Source organism: Drosophila ficusphila, unplaced genomic scaffold (assembly GCF_018152265.1).
Source record: "Drosophila ficusphila isolate 14025-0441.05 unplaced genomic scaffold, ASM1815226v1 contig_855, whole genome shotgun sequence".
NCBI lineage: Eukaryota > Metazoa > Arthropoda > Insecta > Diptera > Drosophilidae > Drosophila > Drosophila ficusphila.
The window spans coordinates 1,960,765-1,983,544 of NW_025064807.1; the positions used below are offsets into that span (position 1 = coordinate 1,960,765).

Below are 22,780 nucleotides of genomic sequence, written 5' to 3' on the forward strand. Positions count from 1 at the left end.
GACGTCGGACTTAACATCCGCTCGGCTGCTCAAATATTTATTTATTGATTTTCTTAAACGCTTTGTGCTCACTTTTTTCGCTCGCTTCTTGGCCATTTGAGTGACGTCTGTCACATTGCGCTAAGTCCCATTCTCCGATGTCGAGCATAATTGGCAGCCGACTGTGGCCAAAACCCAGCTTGCTCTCGGCCACTGTTAACCGGCTGCTGTTAACAGGCCGCTGTTAGCTGTTAGCAGCCTCTTCTCTGTTATTGTTTCGCTCTCCTTTTCTGCTGCTCTGTTCTGTTCTGTTTTCAAGTTTATGGTCAATGGCTCTCCGCTCCAACTGTAAATTTCGACCAGTTTGGCCTGCAGCCGCTTTCTTCTCTCTCCCTCTCTATCTCTCTCGCTCTCGCCTTCTCCCTCCCCCATAAATAGTTGCAGTTGGCTGCATTGGCGGTTATTCTAAGCTCGACCGCTCGCTGTGCTCAGCAGCGTGACAATTGTCGCCGCCGGAAAACATTTCAAGAGCCTAAAATGAATTTACAAATATTTTAAAACAACGTCTATCAGTTGTTTGTTTGTTCAAAAATGTTTTCGTCGATGCACTTATTAAATTGTTTTCAAATAAATTTCACATTATTATTAAATAAATAGTGTAGTATTCTTGAATACAAAAATCATTTAAACGTTATAAGAAACAACATTTTTCTTTTATCAACAATTTAAAGTACGACATTCCAATAAAATAGAGTATATACAGCATTTGATGAAAATAAGTCGAGCTTAAAAAGATTATAGATGCATACTATACATTTATTTCTAATCAACTCAACAGCTTAGTCTTTCTATTTGTATACAAAAAGATTAGAAAAATATTTGCGTTGTTATATTCATAACATTTTAATTAAAATTAGTTTTATCATTTTAAATAATGGTAGCTCAAAAGATGGACTAGAACTTAAAACGTAATATTTTTCATACAAATTAATCATGAATGTAGTGAGCTGCTTAACATTTTATTTTTTTTAAATGATGATAATAAATTAAATCTATTTATACAAGTAGGCAATCAAACAAACCAAATAAAACCCAAAAATTCCACTGCATATATTAATGAAAGTATGTTAAATGCTAAACAATTCGATCTTAAAATGTATAGAATTCAAAATATTTACTTTCACACTCCCACTGAAATCACAAGACTTTTTGTTGGTTAAATTACTTTTAGAAATACCCTAAATTTATATAGAGGTGCGAGCTCGCGATTTCTGGGTGGAATAATACGGACCCAATAGAACATAGAATGGGCACTATAAATAGAACTTTACGAGACAGCAGTAAACATGTGTAGCAAAAGCCGATTGGCAAGGCAGTAAATTCACAGATCGCAGTCTGGGTTTATCTCATTCGATGCGGATGGCAGAGCTATTTTAGAGCTACCTGGAATCGTTGAAGCTCGAACTGCTGGGTGCTGAGTCGTTGGTCATTAATCGCACCGCAGTTGCTAGTTTTAGCCCCACAAATCCACAAATCAGCGGACCCATCAACATCAACGCGTTCAGCCCCTTAAAAATAACAGCGAAAGAGAGCGTTCTGTTAGCTTGAAACATTGGTGTGTATCCGCCAGATACTTTTCCGACGGCCGACTCCGATTCAGTCTTTCCCTGGTGCTCACCGGCTGCGCGTGCTAAGCGCTGACCAAAATCAGAACTACCATATTCAGATTCATACCTTGTATCCAAACTCCGGGCAATCCGCTGCCGCTTGATAAACAAACAGTTAAACAAACCGCTCGAACGTCGCCGTGTGTGTGTTTGTTGTTGGTTCGCCGTTCGCTGGTGTTTCGCCCTCATTGTGCTCTCGTGCAAATGAAAATTTCATTGAGCAGAAAGTCGCCGCAGCAGCAGAAAAGTGGAAAATCCTAAAGCGGCACCAGCCACAGCAGAAAAAGAAAATAAATTAAAATCTCGGCAAGTGAAATTCGAGTCGAGAACGAGACGCCGTCATTAAGCCAAATACAGATAAGCTGAGCGGAGCACGTCGCTGGAAAATTGCCAAAAAGTAAATTTTACTTGAAAACTGATGATTGTTCAATAATTGTCGAAAACTTATTATGGGTGTTGTGTCGTAATTAAGAACATGTTTAGGGAATAAATAAAAATTATTTGGGTTTAAAAGTTCCAAAAGGGAAAATACATTTCTAAATTATATAATACACTTTCAAGAACGAAGAAAAAATGTAGCTGAGTCTAAACTTAATTTTAACCTGCAAATTTTAAAGCCATATAAACACAAAAAAAACTCAAAAAATTTCATTTTTGTTTCTTTTTTTCAAAAAGTTATAAAAAATGTGAATACTTCAACAAAAATTGTTATAAGATCTGTATGATCTCTCACAAATTCATTAATTTGATATAAAATTTTATAAAGTTTTGTTGACTAGAGATAAAATTAGGAAAGATTCCTGAATTTAAACAAAATTAGAAACTGCTTCGCATAGAATCAATTAAATAAATGATTTTTAAACTAGGCGTTAGAGATGAAACACGAAAAGTGATTGGTTAGATGTTTAGCAATTTCTCGCCGCAACATTTTCCTAATCGCCCGATGCTGTTGGACAAAAAATGAAAATGCTGTTTGACGCCCAGAACTTTCATCGCGGCCAAGAACCGGAAAATGTGTTGTTTTTTCGGTTCAGCTCGCCACTGCTGGTGGACCGACCAGTCGATCGGGTCGATTTGTTTCAGCTGGTCAGTGTCCATGAGGAGCGTGCTCGTCACAGCCGCAGCCACCTGTCCGGTCCCAGGCCAAGTCCCACTCCCAGGTTACTATCTAGCCTGGTCTGGCCCATCCCACCCCAGTAACATTTCCATTTCCAGTGCCATTAAGACCAGCAGACATTGCGGCACAGAAGTTGGCCAGCTGAAAACCTGCAGCAAAGCAGCAAACAGCAGCCAAAAGCGAGCTGCGTGTTGAGCTGCGGAATTTTATGCAGTGGTTGCTGCCGCCTCGTTTACGTTTACGTTTTTATTTTTATTTTTATCTGTTCGTATTTCTCCTATTTTACAACTTCATATATGAAACTTTTTATTGGCAGCGAAGGGTGGTTGTTGTTGCCTTCTTTTTTTTGCCGCTTCTGGCCACGCACCCAGCGGAACGTAACTAAAACGCAACTGCGCTTCACGCTTCCAATTCTGTAAGGGGTATTCAATTTTACAGGCGGGGTTTTCCGGTGGGGAAGTTTTAGTATGGGGGGTTTTAGCAGGGAGTAGAACACAGAGAGATTCGCTTGAATTCCGATTAGCATTCGGCCAGACGGAGATCTCGTGCTGGCCCGCAAATCAAACACAGAAGTCGCCAGTCTGAGCGGCCAAATTAGCTGGCAAATTAACAATGGCTTGTTGCACAGAAAAGTGCATACAAATGGAAGCCAGTCTGGGGTTTATTAACACTTTATACGTATAAACGAATCTCTTTGATTGATGTTTAAACATTTTAATTGGACCTTTTGTTTCGAGCGCAAAAGGAATGCTAGAATCTCATTGTGGGCACCAGAAAATTACATTTCTATTTTTAAATACTAGTCAACTAGTTAACTTTGAAATTAATATTATTTAAAAACCTTAAAGAATAAGAATTAATTGATTATATTTTTTTATAAAGCTTAAAAATATGTAGTCACTAAACGGAATTTTTCATTGTTGTACAAGTTCATTAACAAAACTGATTAACAAAATGTTTGTGAATCAAATCATATATTACATTTTTCATCAAAGTTTTTTAGTCAAAAATAAATAACTTCAATCTTTTGAGTTTGAAAACATTTAAAAATATTTTATTTAACAAAAACCTAAAACAAATAAATCTAGAATCATAAATTTTCTGTGCTGCTGAATGAGAATTCTTTGTTTAGCTCTAGGGGCTACTTTCTTCGCCAGACGAGCTGTGCTCCAATGTGCAAGAATGCAATTCAGTTTAATTGACTTTTTATCAGTCGCAGACTCGCTTTTGCTCGGCCCACAGAAGATGCACTATTGGATGCTTTCCGAGTCGAGCTGGTGGCAGCATATCGCGGCATAATGTGTGCCGACAGCTGTAATTTCCTTTATGTTGTGTCTGCTGCGTTTTGTAACCTGGTTTTATTCGCAGTCATAACATTTTGCGGCCTCCTGTGTCTAATCGCTCGGCAGAGCGGGCAAAAACAAACACGCCACAAGATATAGATACAAGATACATTCAGTATTGGACACACGACGCTCGATTCTGACATGCTTACATATTTTGCTTCGATTCTTTTTTTTCTTGCTTTTTTTGCTTTTCCCCTCAATCGATTTGTGTTTACAGGGTGCTCGGAAGCGTGTCAATATTGCAGCAGAGCGGCCACAGATACAGTTAGCGATACCGATATAGGCAAATGTATCTTTAACTCATTACGCACGTTTCCGCGGGTGAATCTAGTGGGTTCCGTTTTCGTTCCATTGTCTGGGGCAACTCGAGACATTCCCTCTGCAGAGGGCACAAAATCAATTTTGAGATACAAGCCCGCGCTGTTTGTTTATTTACCAACGAGCTCAGCTGGCAGATTGAAGATTAGTGCTTTGTCTTGCACCCAAGGTCGTCTTAGGAAGTTTCCACATCACGAGAAAAACTTGAAGTCAGCCAATGCTTTAATGCCAAACAACCATAAATTATGTACGAAACCAAACATTAAAACTCTGAGCATTTGCAAACATCCTGGACTGACTAAAAATAACCCCAAAGAACAACAAACAAACGCTTCTATGTCGCAAACTCAAATTCAACGGAAAAGAATACGCTCAAAAAAAAAAAAAAAAATCAAACGTAACGACTGAAATGTCTCTTTTTCTGGTGATTTCGTCAAAAAGATTAATAAGCAATTTTTTGGTCGTGTTACCTTTTGGTTTTGTCTCTCAATTCGGCGGCAAAAACCTACGTGTTTGGCATAATGTTATCTGCAGATACACCAAATTTTATCTCACAGCGGAAATGTATTTAAAGCTCGTTCAAAAATTAAACGTAACGGAAGGTTCGAATGTGTAGCAGACGAAAAAAGAGTGATATCCAACCGATAGATCAATTTTTGGCAAAGTTTTTAATGCCAATCACACACTGGGAGTGTTCGATTGAATGGACTGCATCTCGAACAATTTAAATGATTTATGGCTAATGTTGAAATGATGATAAATGGTTGTGTGCATTTCAATGGACTCAAAACCCATTTAAGTTTGAGTTACCATTTAAACCGCAACTTGAAGCGGAAATATAAGTTAATTATTGTAATTCATCGTTAGTTTACACCAATAACTCGTTTAATTATAAATTATTGTTCTGAATTGTAAAATAGTGTTAGTAAATTCAAAGGCAACATGGTTCCCAATTAAAGAAAGTTAAGGATAGACTCCAGTTTCATTTAAACTAATAAAATCTAAGAGACTGACTCAAAGTGGAGATGTACATCAAGAAATCATGGAATCATTGAACTCTAACCCACTGCGGACAGCTGGCAATCGACGGGCCGACATGGCGTATGTGTAATGTGATTGTAGCTATAAAACTGCACTTATAAACACAACTATATGGCCCTATATAAGTCGGCGAATGTGTATGTGCGAGCCGTATTGATAGAGGAGACCATTGTGCCAATGTTCGCAGCTCGTTGCATCTTTTATGGTGCACACTGTGTGCGTTGCCTCGGAAAACAAAAACTTGTGCTGTGTTTCTATGCATAAATATGCACTCAGAGAAATTCTGACTTTATTCTGATAAAAATTTCTTTTATTAAAAAGTTACATACTCGTAAAAATTATAATTTGGATACAATTTAAAATTTTATAACGTCAAGACGCCTTAAAAAAGAAAAATATTTAAAAAATATTTCATTGTTCTTTGAAGTTTCAGTGTTTTTTAGTTTTTTAAATTTTTTATTTTGTTTTGTGTAAAATGACTTTTTAGAAAATTACATTTTACGTTATCAGAATTTCTTTTCTTTGTAAAAACTGCGCAGTAATACAATACTGTTTCCAGCTGACCAAATTCAGCACTTTTTCTCGCTGTGCAGCTGACTAATGCTATGCGGACTCATTTGCCTGACGATTTTATGACTTTGGCAGTGCCCGAGAACTTAGTTCGTACTATCGTGCATCCATTACCACCATTGCATGTTCAACTAAACAAACATACAAACATACATACGAATATAACGCAGCGGCAATCATAAATAAATGTTCAACGAACTTGACTATTCGATGGAATGGGGGTGAAATGCGTGCACTTTTCGTGGGATTTCCGTGATTTTCAGCCCACAGGCCTGGGCTTCTACTGCTCGATTTATCACTTGTTTGCCTTTGTTGTTTATAGACATTTCAGTATTGACAAGGTAGCCAGACGTAAATATGCAGGTACACATATTTGTTGACTGCTCTTTTGGCTCCGATTTCAGTGCACATCCCCAACCCCCCGAGAAAGAAAACACCTAACCACCCATCAAATATCATTTCCACCTTTTCCGACTTTGTAATGCGTGCGGTATACTCACATTATCGATTTTTGGTTTCGAGTTCAGCATTTGATAACAGAATTGGAATTCCCTTCATGGGGAAAGTGAACGTGGACGTGAGTAAAAGGGGATTTCTACCTAAAAAAATCCCTTTTGAATCCACAGCCATGGAGTAAACATTCCCGTGATTACCCAATAAACATCAACAGGAAATCGAAAGATAACAATTCGGTTTTCCCAGAATTTCTCCAAACTTTTCTCCGGATAACAAATGCGTTTTTCGGGGCTTTCAGTACTAAACAATTATTTATAATAACTTTGCTTTTTTGTTTGCATCTGTTTGTTATAATTTAGTAAGCTCTTAAACAAAAACCTTAGTCATTATAATGAAGGGGAATTTTAATTTCCTATTTTGCTTTCACAGAACATATAGAATGAGTTTTCTTCTATAAATATTTGTGTTTTGTGATCTATTAAAAACAACAATGTTTCAGATATTTTTCCTTGCACAATCGCATTTCGAAGATCCCAAATATTCCACAGTACTTATTTTTGGCAGTCTTTTGCGAAATGTCGGTCAATCCGTGGGACCCAATGAGAAATGACATCTATTTATAAATGGCGAAAACTTTTATTCCACTTGCGTCCATCAGTCACCGAGAATTCTCGCACCTATCCGAAGATTTTCTCAGAGGTCGTGACGCAATTTCTCGGTGGGCCAAGAACGACACAAACATTGCGTAAACAATAAATTAGCCAGCAAATACGATGGCTGGAAAAACAGTTTAGCCCATTGTGTTTTATTTGATTTTTTTCCGCCTCGAAATCCATGTCAAGTAGACCGCCGTTGTGGAAGTTTACTCGGGCTCAGAATACTGGGAAGTCGCGGCTGAAGTGCGCAAACATTTGCCAAAAGGTAATTTATGCAGGAAAACTTTTTGCCACGGCCAAAATAAAATGCTGTGTATCATTTTTCCATGACAATTCGCTTTTGGCAACTGCCCAGTAAGCAGTCCGAATTTGAGATGCCCATCTCCGGGCCAAAAGCCGCCCTCCTTGGAGGTCAACGACCTCTAACTTGGCTACTTAGGTATGTTAGGTAGGTAGTAACCTAATGGCCACTTGACTACTGCCCAACTGCTCGCGAATATCGTAGGTGTTTTCACTTGTAATTATTTATCCATAAGGTTGCCACTCAAAGCAATTTTTTGGTCATTTTTTGTTTTGTCCGGTTTGTAACCTCGTTTCTTTTTGACCAGTCAAAAAAAAAATTGCCTGAAAAGGGGCTGACCAAAATGAATAAACAATAAGCCAAATTAACTTTTGAATATTACAAAAAAAAAAAATAAGCAGCACACACACAAGAAATGTTTCTGTTTACCTTCTCCCGAAAATGAGTCACCACATTCCTCCTCCAAAAACTGATTGCTCAATCTGGGAACTCGAGAGCTCTTGGCCAGGCTTTTTGCGATTCAACAGTTTATGTGTCTGCTGTGGAAAATTTTTAATTTTTATTCTTAATTAAATTGTTATTTGAGCATGGCTTTCGATGGATTTTTATTTCAAAAACTCAATTAACAATTGCGCTTTAAAGTGGGGAATCGTGTTTTTCATAATAAAATAATACATACATTTGCATATTTAAGCATTTAATTTAAATTTATTATGAGCAGCCGCAACATGATTCCTTTTATTTAAAGCGATTTATTTTCATTCTCAGCGCCATCTGAGTATCTCGATTTCTTCTACCTGAATTCATCTACAAAAAGCTGCTGATTAATTTGAATTCTGGTTAGTTTCCTTGATTCGCTCATGGTTTTATGTGCAAAACAGCTGCTTGACTTTTAGATTTGGCTAACAATATACTCCTGACAAATTAACGAGCGATCAATGTCCGAGAATCTTCGCAGAATTCTTGAAAGACAGACGCGTGTCCAAAGGGGAAGAAACCTATCAATCAGAAGTTGGGTGATAGATTGCAAAACAAACATACTAATTAGTTGGTCTGTTCGATTTATAATGCATATTGCACGAATCATCGTTATCAAGATTGTTTGCGCAATGCATCGGCTTATTTAAATGAGGCAGAAATTTATACAATAATTTATTGTGGACGCTTGTCTGGCTGATAAGCCCGCCGTTGAATGACGTGATTAATAAACAATATGCCTACAGTGTAAATTAATAGTCTCATAGGAGGAACTAAAAGCCCTTCGATATCAATGAATCTGGGCTCAAATCTTTTTCTTTTCACAGATTTCATAAACTGGTTTTTGGTTTCTTTCTGGGTTTCAATTTTCTCAATTCTTCTTTCAACTTTTTCTGGGGATTTCACGGCCCGCGAATCATAAAGCATTTGCATATACAAACGCTGGCCCTTTGTGGCTTTGATTTCATAGGCTTTTTAGCATAATAGCGTCACATTTCACTTTTTCCCTTATTCAGTGTGTGTGCCTGTGAAAATTTCGGCTTGAATGAACTTTTCAGAAAAGCTCAGAAGACCCGATCGATCTGATGGATCCCAAAGTTTCCTCTAAATGGGTTAATGCCATGCTTAGCCTGGGTTCGATTGGATGAACTTGATATTTCGGCTTCGGTCTCTCTTATCATATTTATTTTTGGACATGTTTCTTTTCTTCAAATGTAAATCAGGGTTGAGACCAAAAAGAAATCGAAATCATTAGCCCAGATTTAGAATATCTCAATATCGACACGTAACTAACATAAAAGTCAGAAAACTGTGATGTTCATTATTTTTTAGCTTCCCTAGAGTTTATTTATCTTTTTCTCCATCATTGCAAAGGCCATTTAATTTTTTTAGAGCACTTTTAAGTGCTGCGACAAAGTGTTTTATAGACCCGCAGCCATATAAGTGGCAATGAACACAGCATAAATGTATAATTAATCTATAATTACCTTGAAATTAACATGAAATTTCTGCAGTCGTCGTTTGGCGCCTGTCCAAAAACGATATTCCCCAATTTGGGGACTCAAATCGACAGACTGTTTAAATGTTTCTGAGGCAATTGCGACACATTCGATTTGCATTTGTCCATAAATGTTCCATGGGGAATACGAGGGGAAGGGGCGGATATTTAAAAATCAATTTGGTTGTGGAGCTGATGAAGGTGAACAAATTGAACCTTTGTATCAAGTTTGCTCTGATTCTGACTTCCACTTTGATTTGATTTTTTTTTTTTCATTTTATGGCCCACCAAACGTACGTTTAATAATTGAATTTTTGTTACACAAAATTTGATTAGCCGACTCAAATGGTTAATTAATTTTTCGTTTCGTTTTTTCCCCTAAATTGAGTTCAACGAATTATATTTGGCTTTTAGAGGACTGATATCGCATCGTTTTCTGCTGATGGAATATGACTGCACAATTTCACCACGTGCCCTCGACTCTAGACACCAATGAAATATTTATTGTTGACATTTCATTTTTGGGCCAAAAAGAGAGCGTCAAGCCAAATGTCAATTTACATTTTTAATTTGTGGCTGGAAATGGAAGGGAGCTTCTAAGCCGAATCAATCTCATTTGAAATGCATGAAACTATTTCGAAAATTGCACTCGCATGCAGGCAATCCATCTAATGGTTCTTTCTGACCATCGAACTAATTTCTCCACAAAAGCGAAGGTACAAAAGGAATTAAATTGAAGTGCTAGTCGGCAATTTGATATGCGTTTTACCACATTCGAGAAATATTGCACACATAAAGAAATTCATATTAATCTAATATTTTTTATTGTTTTTGTACCCTTTTTATTGGTGAGAAATATTATACGTTTAATACAAAATTTGTTTAAATTCGGTTACTTACTAAATTAAAATAATAATAAGAATTAAGTGCAGACTATTCAGTTCGAAATGTTTTCCTAATTTGCAACAAAATTTAAATTTATTTATCATTTATTTTACTTTTAAAAATATGCATAGTTCTTACCTCTATCATATGCGTTTTTCTCCTTGTGCAACCGACTCCGGAAGTTCATGCAACACTGCTTTGCAGGGGCGTGGGTTGCAAGGGGGTGCTGATACAATTTTATTCGCAGCTAGTTTGCTGCTGCTGCTGGGCCAGCTGTTGCTGTTGCACATGCAACATGTTGCATGTTGTTGCCGCATTGCCGTAGGCATTTCAACGTAATATTTATGCAAAGTTTCTGCCTAAGATGTGGCAAGCAATAATAATAAAGGTATAATTTACCTTTTGAGCCCCAAGCGCCCCCTTTTCATCATCGCTCAACGTAATCTACGGTCAAATAGTTTTTGCTCTCGTTTCTGTATGTTGTCGTTGGGAAAATCTGAGGAAATTCCTTAGATAAGTTTCTTGGTAGCCAACATAATTTATTTGATCCCACAATTACCGTTGAATCCGCAGAACAATAACTTAGCCAAGCCTTGGGAAGATTTCTTTAAACTTTTGATGTTCATTGTCTTTATAGTAATTAAATTAATACAACAAACTTAAAGTTTCCTTTTCATTTCATAATTATTTGAAATCAAGAAACAAATAGAATTATTTCTTTTATTCAATTTGGAAATTCTTACATTTAAAAGTTAAAAAGTAACGGGTACGTAAATAGATTGTAGATACTTTCAAAAACAAACGATCGACATATTCCCAGGGGGTTATTCCAAGATGGTAATTTCATCCTCTGCTTCACACGTTTTTCCTCTATTTTTTCCTCTAAAATGGTATCATGTCGCCAAGTCATCAGAAAGTGCCCGTAGAAGTGTTCTGCTACTTCTGTAGTAGGCCAAACGGATCCACACAATTAACTTCGTTTAGGGTAATTTCCGGGCCAGAGCCCTATGGAGAAGCACACTGCATACCGGGCATGGAACTCAGCGGTTTCCAGATCACATTACAGACCCCAGGTCTCTGTTCTTTTGCCCCCGGGAAAGCTGAAAGCTGGAAATCTGAAAAGCTGGCCGACCGACATGCAAGTGACAAGTTAAACGCCGGTTTCATAATTGTTCATGGCTCTTGAGTAAATCTGGTATCAGATTTCGCACGGGCTGGAAAATTCAGTTGTGTGAAAAATGCGGGCTCTGACATTGTTTATGTATTTTTAGCGGCGAATGCGGAAAACTCTTTGGGTGTGTGTGTAATGCAGTTGTTGCTGCTCCGCTTGCCACATGGCCCGCAATTTCGAAATATCTCACAAAAAAAACCAAAACACCGAAAACTATTTCAATACTCGACTGTGAGTATTTGCAATTCAATTTTGTTTTAGTGCAGACCCAGAACGAGAGTGAATCGAGTTTGTTAACTTTTTTGGGCGCAATTTTCGGGGGGAGGAAATTGGAAATTTCAAGGTTTACATTTCGCCGTTTGCACAGCCGACTGTTTTTTGGGGATGGCTTGTGTTACTGGATCAAGGATAAAAAGGATACAAGGATAAAAGTTGCGTTCGGTAGAGGTGGACAGGTGTTAACGGCCTTTTTCTGGTGCCTGGCACAACGGCCTCTGTTGCTATTGACACTCGGTGGGGGCTAACCTTTGTTTTTCCACCTTCGATTGGGGGGGAAATGCGAAAAAAACCGTCACTTGGATTCAATGTGTGTCTATAAATAATATGAAAAGTCAATATTGCCCTTTTAATATGTCATAAGGAACGTCGAGTGGGCGAATCAAACTGACAGAGCCTTTTCAAGTTGTATTAAATTTGTGTTATTGCTTTATAAATGGTTTCCTTAGATTGTTTTGTTCGCTTGTATATTCTGCGATTTCATACAAAATTCAAAGTGGTTTTAAATTACTTTGTAGCTGTCTTTGAAGCCGAAAATTCTCAGCTCTTTTGTTTCCCCATTTTTGTTTCACTTTAAAAGGATACATTTTAATTCTTAAAAATCTGTAAGGAGTTTGATGAGTCTAAAAAAAATGGTTATTGATTTTTAAAAATAACTGTAAAGCTGTCTAAAAGAAAATCATGATTTTAAGATTGTTTCTTGTTTTTTTTTTTGTATGTGTTCTTAAATTTTTTGACATGTACATATTATTAATATTATTTTATTACTTCAAAACAACGAATATCATTTCTCAAATACTTTATTATAGAAATTAAACTTATAGAAAGAAAACTTAAATGTGTCTAAAAATGTTTCGATATACATACATAGAAAGAAAGTCTTTTTCCAATCTGTTGCAATTCCGCTTTTATTAATTTAAGTGCCCCTCGGAAGACATCTAATAAACAAACTTGCCCCGAAAGTTTGACCTTTGCCGTGGTTTCGGTTACTTATGTGCAGAGATACTGGTCGTGTCACTCACCGCGAACATACTTCTTTGTCAAATCAGATTTCCCGCACTTCGAAGGTCCACAAGTGAAATGTCAGGAATCAGAGTCATACGTTACACATTAATTTAATTAGCTGCCATATATTTATACACATATATATACTGTATATATATATGGGGGGACATCAGAAAAGATACAAAGCGAGTGATAGGACAAAACTTCATGACACGTGAGCAATTATTCCTGTTCAGTGTTCGTTCGGCTTGCATGTTGTTGCCTTCATTCCTGGACATAGAAAAAGTCCACTAATAAATGGTAGATAATGGAGTGTATGAATCAGACCCTCAGGGAAAAAAAGTTGGGTGAGTCACGGATGCGGGAAGTTGGAAATGCCTTTAGGCCCACAAAAACAAGTCTTGAAGCTGGGCCCTCGATCCGAATACAAAAAGAAACAAAAAAAGAGAAATGGGATTGGGTGTGACGCACATTTGGAAAGCTCAGTCATGAACAGTTACATACGATTAATTTTTATTTAATTACACAGCCACTTGAGTCTCATGTGTCCAACTGTTTTCCTCAATTGCAGCCAACACGCCAATTAATTTAAGGCGTTCCGCAAATTAGAGATCAATCAACGAGGCCTGAACCGCTAAATCGATCGCAGAATAATGCAGTGCGGCCTGGAGCAGATGAACGACTGTGAGAGGTCGCCGAACCGGACGAACCTCCGGGTCAACTTCAACGAGAAGGGGGCGGAGGTCAAGGAGCGGCGGGAGAAGTTCCTCACCGCCAAGTACGGGTCACACCAGATGAGCCTCATCCGCAAGCGACTGGCCGTCGAAATGTGGCTCTACGACGAGCTCCAGAAGCTCTTCGATCCACCAGTGAGTATTGTTGAGAAATTGAAACAAAAACAAACCCAGAAATTATGTGGTTGGTAGTTTAATATGAAAGCATTTTTTGAAGAAATTATAATTCACACAAGTATTTATTAAAACAAAATGCTGATGTAAAATTGATTGCAAAAGTGTTGACTTCAGCAAAGTAAATTTTTGTTAATCATTACCAAAAAAATAAATATTTCTTTTTGAAATAAATGTTGAATTATTAGAATTTTTTCAAGTTTTTCTTTTTGATTTAAAAGTATTTTTGTCAGTAAATTTATCAGATTTTGCACAAGGATTAATTTAAAACAAAATGTTTATAATTAGATAAAATAACCATCACCATTTTTATTCGCAGAGTGAAGCCATCGATGTGGACATTGACGAGATACTGGATATGGACACAGATGACATCAGAAGATCTCATCTTATAGTGAGTAACTAAATTCAATATAAGAATTCCCGAAGCTAACTTCATTTTCCTTTTTTACAGAGATTACTGTCAGTCTGCAAACGCCCGCAATCGGACATATCGAAGTTTATCGGCGATCTGCTGGATCGCGCAAAAACCCTGTAAATCACCAGCCCCCATACAAAAATCATCTAGCAGACCTACACATATAATACGCAGATAAACAATAAATACCTAGAACATTAAGTTTAGCTTGGCACACAAAGAACAAAGAATTCAGTTCGCAAGTCCTTTACCCATTCGAAAAACTATGTTGATTTTCTTCATGTACTTTAGTTGTTAGTCCCTAACTTTGCGCTGATTTATTTGAAGTTAAACCTAATTTAAGCTACCCTTGGAAATGATAAATGATGAAGATCGTTAGCCGTAAGCTTATGGTGTAATACCGAGAAAAAATAATACTTCATCAATTTTGTGATGATATTTTTTAAATAAAACACAAACATGATATCTCCGAAAAACAAACGCAAACATTTAGCTACATTTGAAACGAGAAGGACGTGTAGTTAAATAAATATATTTAGATCCATTTATTGTGACACTCGGGTTGTTTTGCAAAATAATTGATTTGCATGTGTGTGTGCTTCATTTAACCACCTATCAGTATAGATCCCCGAATATCGTATATCTACATAAGCAGAAGAAAGCTGCGAATTAAGAAAAGATTTTTGTAAGTAAAGTGTGCGATCACCAAGTCAAAGATGAAAGCTCAGGTTCACTGCCAAAACGTGGAGGAAGAAGAGCTTGTATGCGCAGTTAGCAAGTACAAACCGTAAAGGAAAACAGAAGCACAGTAAAGCCTGGCGAAAAGGAATTTTAAACTCACATCCAAAACTTTGTTCTCAAACCGAATCTATTTCGATTTCGGCATACAGAGAACAAGTGCACAGCCTAAATAAATATAACTGCATTTTAGAAGCCAAGAAGACACAATTTTCATAGTTGTAAATAAAATGTTAACAAATACTCCACAGCTCGAAACCCAAAAGTTTGTAAATACCCTCGGAAAAGCATCGACACTTCTTCACTCCACGAAACCTACACCTCTTTGTAGTAGTATCTAAACATTCTAGCATTTCTAGCAATCGAAACCTAACGTAAAGTATTTTAAATGTGCTCAATTTAGGCGGAAGAGGATAAATACGTAATTATGACTCAGTTCTAGCACACTTAGACTCTCGAAATACGTCCCTACTTCTCTCTATCAGATCTACAAAGTATTAGTGATTTCTAAATACATGCTATTTGCATACTAGTAGCAACCAATTAATCATCGCATTATTCCATTGCAACATTAAAAGAAAGCATAAAACGATTATTTAAGCGAGTTAAGCATTAAAGCATTCACACTTAATCATGCACACAACTTTCATTTAAAAGTAAATCGGAAAGCACACACAAAAACACACGCTAAAAGGTGCAAAAAGCTGTAATGAAAAGCTGACGAAAAACATTTATAAAACGCAAATGAAAAGTTTACAAATAAAATTTAATTGCTTTAGACAACTTATATAGGTGTTTTATTAAATTTTGTTTGCAATAAAAGTTAGTTATTATTAATTTCCGTTCATTTACAAGCTGATCTGCTTTTGTTTAAACAAATAAATATATTTGAATTATGTTTGATTTCAAAGACATTCGAAATTCAAAAAGCGCGGCTATTAACGGCTAACTATCGATATTGTCACAATCGATAGACCATGGTTTGATAGTGCTGCCAGACAGCTCAACGTTTTATCTGCATCAACAAGTTGGCAGTCCGGCAACAGCTGATGCAAAAATTGTAAACAATTCCAAACAATTTTCATTCAAGATGAATGTAAAAGGGTATTACACCTGGACCTACCCGGATATACCGGAAAATGTGGCGTAAGTAAAGCAGCAACATCATAAATCATATACTTAAGGATATAATTTAGCCAGGAGCTGCAGCAGCTGAACAACTCACTGGTTGTCGTTGGAGTTGTGGGCCGATCGAATTGCGATCAGGCTAATAAAATGGAAGCTTTCGGCATGGAGCCTCCCATGGATCACAGAGCAAAAGATGGCCAAATACAGTGCTACTATAAGCCGGGTACCTCCAGCCTGTTGCTCCATTTCGAGTCAACATACGACGAGGTGATTCAAGGGCAGATACTTGACGTCTACATGGAGGACCCGGAAACTCCCTTCGACTTTGATAGCTTCTATGAGCGGTTACGTTGTGGCTTCGTGCGCATGATGCTGCTGGCCCTGCACGTCTGCCACATTGTGGTGTATGTGGAGACCGGCCAGACCTTCGATCCCATGCTGGTCACCATTTTTCAGCTGTTGAAATTTGCAAGGGAGCAGCATATTCTGCAGTTCCTGCCGCAAATGATCAGGGACTCGCCCGCCGCTAAGATGGGCGAGAAAGCTCGACTGTGTGCCCCGAGAATGCTCTTCCTGTTTGAGAACTTTCCGCATGATGAGGCCAAAACAAAGGAGGTTGTCTCCGCCTACGAGTTTCAGACGGAGGACGTCATCTACGAGTTGCTGCGACACCACAACATCGTGACCAACAGCAGCAGCACTTCGCTGGTGGCTTTGCCCAACAACAAGCAGTTCGTCTTCTTCAACGCCTACGAAGAATTGCGTCCGGATAAGCTCCTGAAGGCAATTGATTGCCTGAAACTGGCGATGTACAAACCCGATTGCAAAGAGGAGGAGGATGACCTGGAGATCCTTGAGCTCGCTCCTTTTCCTGGTTTTGTCAAGCCCTATGGTCCTCCGCTCGACGAGAAGCAGTTGGAGGAGCAGCAGTACAAGAAGGATCACACGGTTTGGCACTTTTTGCAGCGACACGTTCAGGATGCCTTGATCGGTTGCTTTGATGAGGGCTCCTTCAAACAGATGCCGCAGCTCGGGCAGTTCCATTTGCTAAACATCCAGGAGTGGCAAGACTGCATGAATACTCTGCACAAGTTGCTTATAGAGAATGCCAAGGATCCGAATCAGGAAACTACCAATGAGGATTATGTGCGTTAAATTAGGAATCTCTTGAGTTGATGTATTTAACTTTATTTTTTTCTTTGCAGAAAATCTTCCTCCAGAAGTTTGACGACAGCTTGAATTATGAAAAGAAGTATGAAAGCAAATGACTATGCTCTTCAAGTCTTTACAACTATTTTCCTTTCCAGGTTTTGGACCCACCTGAGCGAACTGGGACTGAAGAAGGGAATATCCGCTTATAAGAACGCAGCTCCCGCTAATTATGGCAGCGCCACCCATAGACAACTTCTAGCAGACGCCACTGCGGCTTTTGAGGAGGAGGGACGCGGTCCACAGGCAAAGGCCGCACTGGCCAAACTGGCAGCCGTGTGCTTGAAGCACTGGCAGGACGGCAGGCAGCAGTGCGAGCAGCTCAGCCTGCGATCCCATCCCTGCACGCTGCCCAAGAACGTGCCGCACGAGAAGCACAACAGCGGAGTGATCCACATCTCGAGCTGCAATTGCGGACGCACACAGGGTCGACGGGAGGATCCGTTTAGTCTCCGGCAGGCCAACTACGATTACTACGAGCACATGGCTCAAATGTGCAACCTCTGTGTGAAGGTCAAGCAGTACCAGTTCCCCATTTTCGAGCCATCTGTAAGTGATTACCGGGCGGCGGCTTTTGAAGCAGCTTTTCCACTTCTACACACGGGCAAGGGTGGCTTACCGCAAGGTGAAGATGAAGAGGAGGAGGCGGAGGACGAGGAGGAGGAAGGCCAGGAGCCACAGCAGCCGACGGAGAAGGAGCAGCAGAACTCCCCCAGCAACGGATGCTCCCAGCCGCTTTCGCCCACCTTCGGTTCGGATCTCAACATGTCCATCGCTGGCTTTGGCGCCTCTCTGAACGAATCGCAGGCCAGCTCCGAGCAGTTGACGAACTCCGAGCCGAACTCCACGAGCAGTGGCACTTCGAGTGCCGACACGGACAACGAACTGGTGGTGCAGATTCAGGAGCCAGCGAAGAAGGAAGCGCGCGAGAAAGCCGCTCCATCGAATGCTTACTCCACATCTACAACGGAGTATTTACCTGGATTGGTGCACACAATCAGCGACTTTGGTTTGTTGCCTCTCTTTCCGAGTTGGTCGCTGGCCTGCGTGGGTCCCAGTTCCATTTACAGCCACAACACCGGTCTGCAGGAGCACTTCCAGAGCGGCTTCCTGTCGGGAGCGAACTTCCTGCTGCCCTGGGATGTCCAACTGAGATTGGTCCACGCGCCCAAGCACCAGCACCATCCGCACCACCAGCAACAGCATCCCGGAAAGAAGCAGCAGCGGTGGAAGAAGCAAGGGGATCGCCTGTCGCTCAAGATCTTCGTGGGCATGGAGTACGAGTGCTCGCGAGGACACCGCTTCATGATGTGCGCTCCGGATCGTGTGCTGCGCGGCGGAGCGGACATCGAGCGGGACACCTGCAGCAAGGTGGTGCACAACAACATGCCGCTCTACTATCCCTGCCCCTGTCGCTCCCAGAACAACTACCTGGCGCAGCTGATGCGCATCCATGTGGTGACGCCCAAGGCCCCGGTCAACATCATCGTGGATCCGAAGGTGTGCGTCGGCAAGGGGAAGTACACCTTCACCCTCGGCAGCATAATCCCGCCTCGACTCTCGCAGAGCGCCTATTGGATCATCCGACTGCCGTACGTTTATCAGGGCGACGACGTTCTGATCGCTCCGCCGGAGAAACTGGAACCAGATGACCCGATGGCCGGTGGTTACCTGCTGCCCGGAATGTTCGGCGTGGCCGAAACGGACCCCTCGATTGATTTAAATGAACCTGGACGGATGGTGGCATCCGCTTCGGGAACCTTTACTAGAATTTAAGCCATTTTCGTAGATTAAATCTACACAAATAAAAACAAAAAGTTATCACCTTTGCAAGGCGAACCCAAAAGAAAAGTCTCGATATTTAAATATAACGATTAATGTAATCTCTTCAGGCGATTTTGGGAAATACGCGACGTGGAATAGTTGGAATCCTTTTGACTCCAACAGGGGCAAGGGAAAACCTTTGGGATGTAAAATGAGCAGCATAAAGTAGAGCTTAATACTAACAAATGTAATATCTTTAAAAGATAATGTGCAAATACAATACGTCCATTTCCTGGATGATCCTCTAGTCGTGTGGGCTTCTTGTGATATGAGGGAGAAATTACTGGAAATGTTGAACAACTTGTAATAGGAATGCTCCTAATCGTAACTTTTGATTACACAAAAAATATAGATTCTGGAGGTTGTCGGCAAAAGATTAAAGTGACTTTTGTTTCGCCAGGATTTTAAATATTTTCACAATGGTAAACCAATTTAGTTGCGATCTCTTGGAACATTCCCGATTAATGTTTGTTGTATACCAGTAAACTATTAAATACTATCTTGTAAATACTTCACGACTTCTTCGGTTACCAAACAAGGACAATACAAAAAAAAAAAAATTGGTAGGAAGGCCGCATAAACTATGAGTTCCGTAAACTATTTAAGAACTGCCGTGCCTATCCAGTGTAAATATGAATCGCTCTCGTAAAATATGGCCAACCTCAGTACTTAAATCTAAATGAGCTCCTCGGTGTAGACCTCCTCCTCGTTGACGACGTAGTCGCCGAACACCTCCTCCTGGCAGCCGACGTCCATGTCGGCGAAATCCTCGTAATACATGTCGGAGTGCAGCAGGATCTGCTCCTCCTGCAGACCGAGCATGGGATAGTTCTGGTTGGCGAAGGGCACCTCGGCCTCCTGCACTTGAGCCTCCTCCTCCGGCGTCTCCTCGTCGTCCTCCTCCTCCTCCTCCTCGTCAGGTGGTTCCTCTGCCTCGTCCGGTTCCTCCTCATCCTCCCCGGTGGAATCCATCGCCGGCATCGTCGGCTGCTGTGGGATGAGCATCTGCTGCTGCTGCTGTTGCTGCTGGTTCATCTGCTGCAGGACGGTCTGCACCCGCTGCATGTAGGCCTGCTGCTCCTCCACGCTGCACTTGCCCTCGGGAAGCACTCCTTCCGGAGCAGATTGCTTCATCGTATTCAAAAGAGCAGCATGCTGGCTGGTCACATGGTTGGCCAGCGCAGTGGCATCCGCGTGCAGCGAGCCGCAGACAATGCAGACCAGCGTCTCGTGTGGCTGCTTGGCGACGGACAAGCCGGGCGCGCAGGAAGCGGGGACCGCGGATGCAGTCGCCTGGTGCGCCTGGATGTGCTTGTTGAGGTACGCCTGCTGGCTGTAGGACTTGCCGCAGATGGGGCACGGGAAGGGCTTCTCGCCGGCGTGGATCTTCATGTGGACACTCAGGCTGGAGGCCTGGGTGAAGCACTTGTCGCAGAGCTTGCACTGGAACGGCTTCTCGCCGGTGTGGATGCGCATGTGGATGTTCAGGCTGCCCGACTGCGTGAAGGAGCGATCGCAGAGGGAGCAGGTGAAGGGCTTCTCGCCCATGTGGTTCTTCATGTGCTGCACCAGCTCCGAGCTGGCGCGGAACGCCTCGCGGCAGATGGCGCACTGGTAGACCAGCTCCTGCGTGTGCATGCGCATGTGCTCGTCGAGCAGCGCCTCCGCCTTGAACTCCCGCTCGCACTCCGGGCAGGTGAACGTCTCCGTGGGCGCCGCGTGGCTCTTCTGGTGCAGCAGCAGCGAGCTGTAGTTGATGAACCCCTTGTCGCACTCCAGGCACTGGTGCGGCTTGCGCACCGAGTGCGAGCGCATGTGCACCATCAGGCTGCTCGACTGCGTGAAGGCCTTCGGGCAGAGCTCGCACTTGTAGGGCTTCTCGCCGCTGTGGATCCGGATGTGCGTGTTCAGGCTGCCGATGTGCGTGAAGGTCTTCTGGCAGATGGAGCACTGGAACGGCTTGTTGGTGATGTGCGAGCGCACGTGCTTCGACAGATCGCCGGCGTTGGGAAAGCTCGCCTCGCAGTGGGTGCACTGGAAGCACTTCTGGTTGCCGTTCAGCGCGGGATCCATCGGCGGCAGCTGGACATTGCTGCGCCTTCCTCGCCGCCGCTTGATGGGCACGGCGTCCAGGGAGAAGGCCAAGGGGTGAGTGGGTGCCGGTGGTGTTTGCTGCTGCAGCGGGGTGAAGCTCATGCTGGGCTGCAGCATGATAATGGAGGTGGACTCCCGAGGATCGGCCATCTGCAGCTGGTATTCATTCAAGCCTGGTCCCGCTACTAAGCCCCGCATGGGCTGCATATTCTCCTGGCTCTGATGGGTATTCGAGTTACCAGAAGTGGGCATCGAGCTGCCGGATGAGCTGGAGTTGCTGGAACTCGAACTGGAGCTGTTGTCGTCGTCGTCGTCGTCCGAGGAGGAGGAACTATCCGACCCGGAGGAGTCACTGCCCTCCGAGGAGTCGCTGCCGTCCTCCGCCAGCTCACATACCGGCTCGAAGATCCAGCTGTAGTCCTCGCCCTCGTCGCCCGGACTCTCCGGATCCTTTTCCCTGTTAGTCGGCTCGTTCGGATGCAGGGTGTTCATGTGCTGATAGAGAGCCAGCGGATGCACGAAGAACTCAGCACAGCACATGCAGTGGAAGGTGAGATCCGGTGGCTGCGGCTGGGGAGGATTGGGTGCCGGCTGCAGGATGTTCTGATGCTGCTCCTGCTGCTGCGATGGATGATGGAAAATCGGAGTGATCGTGAGGGGCAGGTGGTGGTAGCTCTGCTTCAGCTGCACGGCCATCTTGGCGAAAGGCTAATCACAAATAAGGAAGCGAGTGTATCAACATTTTCTCTATAATAAGAAACCCAAATGAGGGGAGAAAAATCAATGCCGTACCTTAAGTGAGTTCGGTTTTACAAGATAATGTGGATTAATGGTTGGTTTCTCTGTAGATTACTATTATATCACTGGTTTGTTGCTCAGGTTCCGTGCTTTTGTGTTTATTTCAGGGCTCTCTTAACTTATTTCCATTTCGGTTTTAATTTATGCATGCGCGTCCAAACAAAAAGTTGCTTTCCTGTATTTATGTTTTGCTGTTTTTGAATTTAGTACTTCCGCTTATCTCCGGGTCTTATATCTGAATTCTGGCCAACGAAATGGTACTGCCAGGAGCTGCGCATCGGACGAAAACAGCGCATCGCAATAACGCAAATCGTAATTACAAGCGTCCTCGCAATGGTTACAACAAATAAAAGAAAATGTTTTATGTTGGGCGGTCTGCGCACGGTCAGGCAACGCCCGCATTACAGCATACTGTCATACGGCGGTCCCGTGCACTTCGCCTGCATGATGGCGAAAAGACCGCGTTCATTCAAATTAAGTTGAAAATGCAAACTCTTTTTTAATAACTTAATGTATGCCAATTTCAAATAATTTTAAATATTATTATTTGACCTAAACATACATGTCGGGAATTATTTCAAAATAATTGCAAGATATTTACCAGAAAAACAGTTCAGTGCATTTTGCCTGCATGATTGCGAAAAGACCGCGTTCATTCAAATTCAATTGAAAATGCGAACTCTTTTATAATAACTTAATGTATGCCAGCTTTAAATAAATTTAAATATTATTATTTGAGCTTAACATAAATGTGGTGAATTAATTCAAAATAATTGCAAAATCTTTATCAAAACTCAGAATAGTAAAGGTGTAGGAAAGTTAAAATAATATTTACTTCCTTAAAAAAAATGAAGTGCATTTGCGATTAACTATTTAATAACATTACGTATATGCATTTAG

The 22,780-nt window shown here is 41.4% G+C and overlaps 3 protein-coding genes across 3 annotated transcripts; 2 read left to right on the plus strand and 1 right to left on the minus strand.

Annotated features, from left to right (window-relative positions):
• Positions 1–1,634: 1,634 nt before the first annotated feature.
• On the plus strand, positions 1,635–15,614 carry LOC108100091 (protein phosphatase 1 regulatory subunit 14B). The gene is made up of 4 exons (XM_017203833.2): positions 1,635–2,043; positions 13,335–13,632; positions 13,991–14,065; positions 14,126–15,614. Exons 2-4 carry the CDS (start codon positions 13,417–13,419, stop codon positions 14,207–14,209), a joined length of 375 nt encoding a protein of 124 aa, XP_017059322.1. The 5' UTR covers positions 1,635–2,043; positions 13,335–13,416; the 3' UTR covers positions 14,210–15,614.
• Positions 15,615–15,861: 247 nt separating this feature from the next.
• On the plus strand, positions 15,862–19,235 carry LOC108100063 (protein SMG8). Its single transcript, XM_017203797.2, has 4 exons — positions 15,862–15,973; positions 16,024–17,101; positions 17,161–17,207; positions 17,263–19,235. The coding sequence occupies exons 1-4, from the start codon at positions 15,918–15,920 to the stop codon at positions 18,938–18,940; spliced, it is 2,859 nt and encodes a 952-aa protein (XP_017059286.1). The 5' UTR covers positions 15,862–15,917; the 3' UTR covers positions 18,941–19,235.
• On the minus strand, positions 19,025–22,246 carry LOC108100064 (zinc finger protein 250). Its single transcript, XM_017203798.2, has 2 exons — positions 21,875–22,246; positions 19,025–21,790 (listed from the first exon to the last, which is right to left on the minus strand). Exon 2 carries the CDS (start codon positions 21,776–21,778, stop codon positions 19,664–19,666), a length of 2,115 nt encoding a protein of 704 aa, XP_017059287.1. The 5' UTR covers positions 21,779–21,790; positions 21,875–22,246; the 3' UTR covers positions 19,025–19,663.
• Positions 22,247–22,780: the final 534 nt, after the last annotated feature.